The sequence below is a fragment of the Trifolium pratense genome, linkage group LG1 (genome assembly GCF_020283565.1).
Source record: "Trifolium pratense cultivar HEN17-A07 linkage group LG1, ARS_RC_1.1, whole genome shotgun sequence".
Lineage (NCBI taxonomy): Eukaryota > Viridiplantae > Streptophyta > Magnoliopsida > Fabales > Fabaceae > Trifolium > Trifolium pratense.
Genome location: NC_060059.1, coordinates 51,393,664 through 51,405,382, shown reverse-complemented (window position 1 = coordinate 51,405,382; position 11,719 = coordinate 51,393,664). Strand labels below are relative to the sequence as shown.

Below are 11,719 nucleotides of genomic sequence, written 5' to 3'. Positions count from 1 at the left end.
ACATATCAACAATATGCATTCAAGCAAGGCTGCTTCGTCATTCAGATACACAATCAACAACAAAAAACTCTTGAAAAGGGCAATGAAGAATTCTCTGCTGAAGAAGGGAGGTACGAGCACTAAGTTAGCCAAGAAGATGATTATAACATCTCGTACTCGTCGTCAAGCCTTTATAATTAGGCCTTCTAGATTATCTACCATGTATACTGCCCAAGATTTGCTGCTCATCGGATCAATGATAATCGATTAGCTTTAGCTTTAGTTCTAATTGTAAACCGTGAAAAGAATTCAAAAGGTTATATGTATTGTAATTTGTGTCATTTAAATCTATAAATGTAGTTTTTTAAAGATCTATGAAAAAAATCTTATTATCCGTTTAACTTTTGTTCATGTGTAATTAATTTTTATATATATAATTAATATCTAATTGTGAACTAAAAAAATAAATCCAAATCTTTCAATAGTTTGTTCACATCTAGATTCTAGTGATGCACATTAGTATGCAGCGAAAGGATATATTTCCTAAACCTAAGGGTGGTAAAATGGATGAATGGGATGAATTTGAGTGATAATAGATGAATCAAAATAATTCACAAAAGTATATGTATAAAAATTCATTCAATCTATTGTAAAAATAAAATAAAAAATTCATTCAACCTATTAATTAAACAAAAAACCATCCGATCCATGCAATAACATATTTTCAATGTATGAATTTTCATCCAATCCATCTATTTTTATGAGTAAATTACATTTCCTACCCTATTTTGATATGCTTAAATTACATCTTCTCTTTTGGATAATATATTAGAGAAATTTACACTCTTCTCCTTCGAAGAACCTTGAATTTCATTTCTCTTCTCTCTTGTATTAAAATCTATATTTTTCTCCTCTAATAAACAGTCCATTTGGACCCTCGGCACTCCTTTGAACAAAAAAAGAGAGTCTATTTTAATATAATCAAACTTTTAATGCATAAGTCTTCATTATTTTGTACAATTTTGCCCCTAATTTCATTTGGTCACCCAGAATGTGTCCCATTTTTTTATTAGTTGGTACATAAAGTGTTGATGTCGTAATACACACGTGGTAAATAACCGTGACATGTCAACAAATCTTCGTCACTCGAGATGATCTTTTTGATGCATTGTTATTCGAGATAAAAATAACCTATTTGGTTTTGAAATGAGGGGATTAAAATCGTAGAACATGTAAAATAGGTAAATTATGATTGTTCATGCTTATAGAAAATCAAACAAATGTACGGATGTCTTGTCGAGTATTGAGTGTACTTTAGATCGTGAAATTATATTTTATAATTCTTGTCCATCTCATATTAAAGATTCATTGTTAGCTGATGAATTGAGAATTACTACCCCTAGAATAATCTCCGTGTAGTTTTTCATTTTCGGGCTTAGGCCCTCATTATTATAAAAAAAAATTGATTAATTATTTTTTTAAAGATTAATTAAATAATTAGAAATAAAAAGGGTAGAAACTAGAAAGCAGCATTGGAACCAAATAAGGTCCCACAGAAGATGTAGGAAAGGTGCCAAGAGGGCCACACTTCAACTGATTCCTTAACCGACTGGCGACGAGCGCGGAAACAGTAAGAACAACCAACAACAACACAACTGACACATTTCATTTTTCGAATCAATATCCAAAAACCAAATAATCAATCTCCAAATTTTGGATCAAATCAAAACGCTTTATGCATTTTCATTTTCCCACTCACAAAACAAAACCGAGAAAATGATAGAAAATTAATCATAAAAAATCGTTCACAATGGGAATTCCTCAAGCCATGGTTGCTCTTAAAGAAAGAGCAACGTTCGTGAAAGATTCGCTGCAGAGAAGCCAAACCATTACCGATAACATGGTTTCGATTCTTGGTTCGTTTGATCACCGTCTTTCTGCGCTCGAAACTGCAATGCGTCCCACTCAGGTAATGTGATTAAGCGTTTGGTTTGAGTTTGATGAAGTGTTTTTTAGGGTTTTAGTTTTGGTAATGTTTGATTTGTTATTTGATTGATTATAGATAAAAACGCATTCGATTCGAAGTGCACATGATAATATTGACAAGACTTTAAAAGCTGCGGAGGTGATTTTGACGCAATTTGATCAGACACGGAAGGTATGTCTCTGTTTTTGCAGCAGATTGTTAAGTTTCTGATTCTAATTTCGGAAAATATTTAAAATTCCAACCATGTGATATGCTATTGTTTGGAAGTACAAGTTAATGGTGTCTCGTTTTTTTTTTTTACTGAAATAATGACTTAATTGATATAGGGTCAATTAAAAAAACAAAAAATAAAAATGTAACTTGTATTAAGTGTGTGCTAATTGCGTCATTGTTTTAGCCGTAAAGACTATGAGAGTTGTGATTTTTTACTTCCAAATAGTATTGTGGACGGTTGTTAAAATTTCTAATAATTTTAAGCACCGGTCCATGGTGTGGACCACTACTAGCCTTGGAAGTTGATGCAAATGTGTTAAAAGTAAAGAATAGCACCCCTGCAAGGTATGTCTAGTTTTTTTTTTTTTTTTTTTTTTGTCTTAAACCTCTAGATCTGATGAAAATTTGAGCTTAATTGAAACTTGTTAATCATTTAAGACCAACCAGTTGATTAAATAGCTAGTGGTTTAGAGCTTAGATTTTGGCTTTCCCCAATTGTTATGTGACTTCTAGTCACATTGTTACTTTGTAATGTTATGGAAGTATCAAGTTAAGCTGTTTTTACGTTGTTAAATTTGAGAGAGGAATGCTAACACCATAACTTATTTCCAACTATTTGAGAGAGGAATGCTAACACCATAACTTATTTCCAACTTCTTTCTATTATTGGATAAATTTAGGTGGCACCTGCTAAATCATGCGAGTTTCATTTCCTTATTATTGGATCCATTTCCAAAGGGGGTACATCCCACATGAATTTAACTCAATTATGAAGAGTGTTGAAAAGAGATTATTAAAGAGTATTAGTTAGTAATAGCATTTGTCAACGTACAATATGAACTATAGCGGGCCTTTCATGTTTACGAGTATTACCTTCCATGACCTCTTATTACTAAATTTTGTTTTTTAGGTATAAAATTCAGTGTTGAACTTCAGATTAACTACCATATTTGTTGTGGTATTCTTTAAATTTTATCTATAACTGAAATCCTGTATACATTTGGGGAATTGATAAGTATGATACTTTTTAGTTCAACTAAATTCGTAGTAGATGCTATTGGATTTTTAATGATTTTCAATCAAATTTGATTGTTAGGCGGAGGCTAAAATACTGCGAGGGCCACATGAGGATCTAGAAAGCTATTTGGAAGCAGTTGATCAGCTTAGATCAAATGTTCGTTTCTTCAGCAGCAAAAAGAGTTTCAAAAGCAGTGAAGGTATCATCAACCATGCAAACAACTTGCTTGCTAAAGCTATCTTAAAGCTTGAAGATGAATTTAAACATCTTTTGACAAATTACAGGTTCGTGCTCTTGTATTTCAATCTCTTTTCTTTTCGGTAGACATGTGTTTGTGTATACATTACATTTAGCCTCTTCTTATCATTGGATTTTCAGCTCTTTTAGACACTAACCTAAGCATTATATAGTCCTTCTTTGAGGTAGATCATCACTAGTGAGTTTCTATGGTTTAATAAACATCATACATATTTTCTCATTTACAAAATAGCAGTTGTAGTACTTTTTATATGGTATTCATGGATAAATGGATTTTATTTGCATTTTTATATTCACGGGCTCAACATTAACATTTTCCCTTTCGAATTACTCCCTTGATCCAAGAGGTTCGATTGACCTCGCATATGAACAACCTTAACTATATTTGTTCTAACTTTTTCCATGTTTTTTTCTTTAACAATAATAACTAGATTATGCATCATATTCTTTATTCTTGAAAGAACTAAATAACAAAGGAAAGATGTATTAAAGAAGAAATACAATGTTGATTGTTGTCAAGGAATAATATGTATGATGTTTATTAAATGATTTTTTTGAATATTTTACTTTTTTTTTAAACATCCTATGACAATAAAATCAATCATCATCGTGCAAATATTTTACTTCATCTATTGTACTCTTAGTTCTTTAATTTGTCCAGGAAGCCTGAATGTAAATGCTTATTAACTTTCCTACTATAGACACAGAACATGATTTTTTTCCATATGCAGGCTGGTACAAACTTAACTGTTATTAATTTTCTGTCTAATATATAGTTATTGAATCTAGAACAGGAAAAACTTCTTGCATATTTTCTTTGCATTCATAAAAGTTTGCATCTTCTTCATATGTGTCTTGTTGATTGTGCATATATAATTGTATATGCGGTTTTAGCAATGTTTTTTGATCTGAAACCAAAAAATCTCGATGATATAAGTTTTAACATATTGGCTTTTGATTTTAGCAAGCCTGTGGAACCTGATCGCCTTTTTGACTGCTTACCGAACTCTCTAAGGCCATCAGCTGCTGGAGGCGGCGGCGGTAAAAACCATTCAGAAAAACAAAGTGGAGAGGCTGTCACTTTCACTCTCCCAACTCTTATTCCCCCCAGAGTTTTACCATTGCTTCATGAATTAGCAATACAAATGGTTCAAGCGGGACATCAACAGCAGCTCTTTCGAGTCTATACGTAAGAATGTTTACTTGCTTTTGTATTATCTGATGTATAGGCTGTAATTTTGTGTGTACAAAGCTGGAAATATATGAGATCAAGCTGGACCAAGTCTGCACATAAATTCTTCCAAATTTAGATTGATTTATGATAACTATATGTACCAAATTTGTAGAGACACTCGTTCTGCAGTCCTGGAGCAGAGTCTTAGGAAGTTAGGTGTAGAGAGGCTGAGTAAGGATGATGTTCAAAAAATGCAATGGGAGGTTTTGGAGGCTAAGATTGGAAACTGGATTCATTACATGAGGATTTCTGTAAGGATGAATATGAATCACCGTTTTTTTTTTTTTGTTTCTATTTTATTTCTGTCCCACGTATCACTCTAAATTTATTTGACCAGGTAAAATTGTTGATTGTCGGGGAAAAAAAAATCTGTGATCAAATCTTTGAAGGTGTCGATTCTGTGAAAACTCAATGCTTTGCTGAAGTCACTGGTAGCAGTGTAGCTATGCTTCTTAGTTTTGGAGAGGCTATTGCCAGAAGCAAGAGGTCACCTGAAAAATTATTTGTTCTTCTCGATATGTATGAGATAATGAGAGAACTTCAACCAGAGGTATTGTTAAGTTTAAACTTCCTATGTTTGTTTCCCCAGAATTATGTATATCCATTTAGCTTAGTGTTGAAATGATGCTTATTGTAAGAGGCGTAACATAATATTGAGACTTTCCAAGATAGATTTTTTCTTTTTGGAAACTCTTATTTATCAATTAGAATTTTTGTGTGCTCTTTTCAATTTGAAGGATGCATGGCAATCCAGAGAAGCCTAAAGGTAGTCTTCCTTAACTAGACACTTGGGGGCAAGTGATGAGATGAGATGATAGAACAAGTGGAAGCACCACATAGAATATGACAAGGATATAAACGTAGCTAAAATTATTGTAATTTTGATTGTAGGTTTGTCCTGGCACTTTTCGTAAGAAAAGAAATATATCTATTTTTAATAATTTCTCTGCATTGCTAGGATCATTGTAGGCCTGAAATTATAGATCTTTAATTTTTATTTGTTTTCTGTGGGATTGATACATGGTGCAGATTGAGTCACTGTTTGATAGTAAAGTTTGCACTGAAATGCGGGAAGCTGCAATCAGTTTGACAAAGCGACTTGCTCAGACAGCCCAAGAAACCTTTGGTGACTTTGAGGAAGCAGTTGAAAAAGATGCTACTAAAACTGCTGTGCAAGATGGAACTGTCCACCCTCTAACCAGCTATGTCATCAATTACGTGAAATTTCTCTATGAGTGAGTAATAATGATGAAGTTTCTCTGAATTTTTTCTAATTGGCCTGTAGTGTCTTTGTAAGTTTCTTTGAAGACCATCAGATGTGGGTTCTAAATGTGGTTTCTGAATGTGGCCAGTTACCAAGCAACTCTGAAACAACTTTTTCAAGAGTTTGATCCTGGCGACCCAGAATCTCAGTTAGCATCTGTTACAACAAGGATTATGCAGGCTCTCCAGAATAACCTAGATGGAAAATCTAAACTATATAAAGACCCAGGACTAACCCAGTTATTTCTTATGAACAATATCCATTACATAGTGAGATCTGTGAGAAGGTTGGTTGCATATTTTTTCCTTTTCCCTTGTGAAATATTTTAAGTTGGTTGCATATTCAGTACAATTTTGCCTATTGTTACTTACAGGTCAGAGGCAAAGGACATGTTGGGGGATGACTGGGTACAAATACACCGAAGAATTGTGCAACAGCATGCAAACCAGTATAAAAGGATCTCTTGGGCAAAGGTTAATTTCTTTAAATTTAATTTTTTCATGCTATCTCTGTGGCCATGGAGTTTTTTTACACTTGATAATCTATTCTTCTGAGCATAAGTTACAGGAATCAAGGACGTATATTTTTAACCCTCCCTTTTTAATTTTGTAAAGATACTAGTGAAAATTGAAAATAGGTATATTTATTAGAAAGAAATAGAGATGAACTTCCCATTGCAAAGATATTGCAAACATCTCCCCATGTTTTTTTTTATAGGAAAATGTTAATTGTTGTTATATTATGTTAGTAGTCGAACCCTGTACTCCTTTCTTAAACTGCTGCAGGTGTCCCAGCTCAACCAATTGGGCTAAACCTTGGGGACTTCACTTGTGCAAATTCGAAAGAGGGTTATAAGGCCTTCGGCTAGTGAGGTGCAGTGCAACCCTTGAAGGTCGGCAATACCTTGCAATTGGGGAGTTTACCTGGATTTCTTCTTAATAAAAAAAACCAGTTCCATAGTTCCCATCAATTACTTGTGACATATTTAAGACTCCTCAGTCAGTAGGAAATGACAACTTACCATCATTTATTTTACTTGGCTTAAGCCATTTCATGATTACATTTAATTTTAATATCTGAGCTGCAAGTTTTTTTCTTCTTTTTCCCAGTAGCAGAAAAGAGTAATAAAAAAAAAATCAGGCTTTTTTGTTTACCTTTCTGTTCCTAGTCATCATTACATCGGTTGATTCTTTCATTTCTTTTATAGTATAAGACCTGGCAAGAAAAAATTTATAGCCTTTGCTTGATGACTGAGCGGCACATTGTTCTTAAATTGACAAGCTGCTTATTTTATGTAAATATGTACTAACTTTAATATTGCATTTGTTATGCGATATATGGGTGTAAAAGATGTTAATCCAAATCATTTATTAATTCACCTTGAGGTATGATGAAATTTTCATTAACAGACAGTGTTATATGATCCTGCAGATCTTGCAGTGCCTCACTGTCCAAGGAACTAATTCATCTGGTGGAGACAGCGGTGGACTTTCAAGAACAGCAGTTAAAGATAGGTTCAAGACATTTAACACTCAATTTGAGGAGCTTCATCAGAGACAATCTCAGTGGACTGTCCCAGATAGTGAGTTGCGCGAATCACTTAGACTGGCTGTTGCTGAAGTTTTGTTGCCTGCCTATAGATCTTTCCTTAAACGTTTTGGGTATGTTTCTGTTAGAGGCTATTTCTTTTCTGTTTTCTAATTCTCTCGTTATATAATTTAATTTTGTTCCTTCTCACATTGATGAACATGTATTTAATCTTTCAGGCCCATGATTGAGAATGGAAAAAATCCTACAAAGTATATCAGATACTCTCCCGAGAATCTTGAACAAATGCTCGGTGAATTTTTCGAAAGCAAGGCGTGGAGCGAACAGAAGCGGTGAAAGCAGACAGTTTCATAGATCACTCTTTGTTTTGCAAGCTTAGTTACTCGTTAATGAGCGGTCCATGATGTAGACGTATTGTCATATTCTCGTATCATCTTTTGTTCCTTCTTATTACAGGGCATTAAATTGGTAAATTGCCATTGAATGGCTCAAGCGGGAGTTCATTTTTGCGGACATCATATGGGATCACATGTAGCCATGTAATATTTTGTTCATATATTTTTTTTATTGGATATTATGTTCAAATGCTAAACACAATTTACACACTATTTTAATTGTTTGATATTTCAAAATTGTCAACAAAACACGATATATAATATCAAATGTTATATCTCATAATGTATTTTATATTTGAGTTAGATCCAACTCAATCCTAAAACTTGTCCAAAAAAAAAAACTCAATCTTAAACATTGACTCATAGGAATAAGGATTGATGGAGTATTGCAAGAACTATTTTGGTTATGTTTCTACTCAAAAAATTATTTTGATCATAGTTTGGTGTTATCACAATTTAAAGATACTTGTGTACCAAGTTTATAATGCAAGAAGCTTCTCTTCCTCTTTTCTCAAAGCTTGGCCTTGGCCTAGGCCTACTCATTTTGGGCAAGGGCTGAGTTTTCAAATTTTTACCTTGTTAGAATGCAATCTTCACCCAATTTACTTAGCATTTCCCCTCTTTCAAATACTAATTTGAGCGTCGGAGTTCTAACATTTTCCAGCTACCTATCCCCTCCATACACAAGCTAAGACCGCCACACACCAAATGTTTATTTCTACCATTTGGAGCTATTGTTGCAATGCATTTGTCTCTGTTTAGTCAGAAAACCGATAGTGTGACTGAGGTCGAAGCTATTTTAAAGGTGGCCGATGGATTCAGCAACAATATAGTGATGTGGTGAACCAGATTGAAGATGAATTAGCTCGTGGACCTGTTAATTTTGGAGTGACTCTGTTTGGTTTTGTTCGATTTAGAGATGACTCATCTTTGTCATTGAGATTTGTATGTAATCCGATTGTTATTGTGTTTTCTCGGGGTAGCAACAATGGGAGAATTTGGTGTTTCCTTGCCTCAAATTGCATCATAAATTCACAATTGTCTAAATGTATGTAATAGCATAACCTGGAATGATTTTATCTCCCTATTTTCATTGATTTTCATTAATAAATATAATGGTTTTCTTTTCTACATCTAAAGATGAATGATTAAAGTATACTATTACTTGATCAGCTTTGTGATGGCCAATTGAACTAAATTTCTAAATCATTGCATAAATTTCCGATCTTTAATTGGTAAATAAATTTTGCTAATCATAAACATTAAATTGTACTATATCGATCAGTTTTTTTTTTTTTTTTATTTATTTTTTTTATAAGCAAATTGTTAATATATTATAATGTAATGTTAGTTTTTCTTCTTGCCAGAACTTGAACTCTGTACCTTAAACTCCTTAGCCCTTAGCTCAACAACTAGCTTAACTAGTTGAGCTACCCATCCCACTCTATATCGATCAGTTTGTAAGGCATAATGCTCACAGTTATAGATTGATTTTCAGTTGCATACAAAAATAATTGTTCGCAGGAAAGAAATTGAGTTAGTTTGTTCGTTAAGATTTTTAGTTAACCAATAACATTGAGCTATGTTTGGCAAAAAATAGTGGATAGTTAAAGAAAGATTATTTTTGTTCCATAAGTGTAGCTCAAATAGTAGCTACCAATGATATTATTGGAGTGGTCGGGGTTCGAATCCCAAATTCTATGTTTCTCCACATTTAAATGTGTGAATCTTACCATTAGACTACTTGAAAAAAAAAAGAGATTATTTTTCTTCTAAATATTCCTTCTTAAAAATTAAACAATAAATACGACTCCCGCAACTGCGATCGGGAGAGAGTTGAAACCACATAATTAACCCCCGAATCAGATTATGCGGTCCAACGGATCGAATACCGATGGCGGAAAAAATTAAACAAATTAAGCTCTTTTATACTCTCTCAGTCCTATACATAATAGAAGTTTTACTTTTTAGGTTCATTGTAAAATGAATGTATCTAAACTATATTATAGTCTAGATACATCAATTCTAAAATCAACCTAACAAATAAAACTTGGATCCAAGAGAGTACTCATTTTGGCATGACCTTTTGGGGAATTGAAGGAAAAAGTGACTTTTTTTACTTTGTTTACGTAACCGCCAACTGAAATGGCGGAAACATGAAGCCGGTTTTCTTTTTTCATGGAAATTGTTAAAAGATAAATAAAAAGTGACTTTTTTACTTTGTTTACGTAACCGCCAACTGAAATGGCGGAAACATGAAGCCGGTTTTCTTTTTTTCATGGAAAGAGGAGTGTTAGCAACACATTTTTTAATAAACACATTCTAACACATTCTCTTCTATTGGTTAAAATTTATATGGGTCCCATAAAAGTTATATGGGTCCACATTTGTTTATGGGACCCATGTGAATTTCAACCAATAAAAGAGAGTATGTTGGAGTGTGTTTGTTAAAGAGTGTGTTGCTAGCATTATTCTTCATGGAAATTTACTTTGAGGTTCAACTAAACTTCAAGATATCTGAGTATTCACTTAATTTTTTTTTATTTTTTTTACCAATTAATTATGAACTATAATTAAGAAAAGTAGGAAAAATAAAATATTTCCGTCTAATAAAAAAAATCAATAATTTAAAGGTATATTTTGTAATAAGTTTATCTGAGTAAAATATATACTCCCTCTGTCCCATATTATAAGAAAAAAAAATCACTTTTTCATGTCCCAAATTATAAGAAAAAAAACTAACTTTTATCATTTTCAAGATAAACTTTTATTTAATTTACTCTCTCTCTTCTTTTCCCCCATAATCAATAACCAATAAAAACTGTTTTTACATCTTCTCATGAAACTTATTTCAACAAACACACAAAAAGTCAACCTTAAAATTATCATATTTTACTTTTCTTAATAACTGTGAAATTTTTTTTTTTGCTTATATTATGGGACGGAGTAGTATCTAATTACCACGGTTGCTACAGGGTGGAAACATGATAAGTCAAACTAGTCATCTCAAGAGTATTGAGTGACTTAAAGAAGAAAATGTCTTGAATAACTATTTGAAAAATATTTATCTTCACATGTGTAATGTGTTCATGTTTCAACTTTTAAATTCTTCATTTTATTGTAAATGAATAAGATAAATAATTAAAGCATGCACGTTTATATATATAAATGACTTATGTGGGAAAAAATAAAATAAATGATTAACCAATGCACATTTATGAAGATAAATGACCAGTTTAAGAAAAAAAGAGAGGATAAAAGACCAACTTGTTACAAATAAATAAGATAAAAGAACTCTAGTGTTAATTTGCCTAAAATATAAGTAAAATTAATCTAAAAAGTCAAATGTTTTTGGTTTGGATTTTAAACCAAATACATTTGACATTTTGAATCTTTTGAGTATATATATTTTATAATGGGTAAATAGGTTTTTACCTTGTAAAGTAGGCGAGTTTTGGTTTACTCCCGTGCAAATTTTTTTTATTACTCCCTTGTAATGTGAAGATTATCTGGTTTACCTCCCAATGAAAAATGTTGACTTAAGATTCTGTCCTTTTGCCCCTGGAATGTTAGCGAGATTTGGTTTACTCCCTGACTGACCATGCTACGTTATCATTTTTGTGGAATCTTAGGTCAACATTTTCCAAGAGGAGGGTAAGCCAGAAACTCTTCACATTAGAGAGAGGTAATTCAAATTTTCTTTTTGCAGGGGGTAAACCAAAACTCGCCTACTTTGTAGGGGGTAAAAATCTATTTACCCTTTTATAATTAAAAGTCAGAAATACTAGAGAGCCCAACCCCAAAAAGTTAAAGGCTCATGGTG

General features: G+C 32.6%; 1 protein-coding gene across 1 annotated transcript; it reads left to right on the top strand.

The window, feature by feature from the left end:
- The first annotated feature begins 1,513 nt into the window (after positions 1–1,513).
- On the top strand, positions 1,514–8,193 carry LOC123903299 (exocyst complex component EXO70A1). Its single transcript, XM_045953251.1, has 11 exons — positions 1,514–1,948; positions 2,042–2,137; positions 3,276–3,481; positions 4,420–4,644; positions 4,802–4,940; positions 5,027–5,239; positions 5,719–5,924; positions 6,042–6,239; positions 6,327–6,426; positions 7,385–7,614; positions 7,720–8,193. Exons 1-11 carry the CDS (start codon positions 1,790–1,792, stop codon positions 7,835–7,837), a joined length of 1,890 nt encoding a protein of 629 aa, XP_045809207.1. The 5' UTR covers positions 1,514–1,789; the 3' UTR covers positions 7,838–8,193.
- Positions 8,194–11,719: the final 3,526 nt, after the last annotated feature.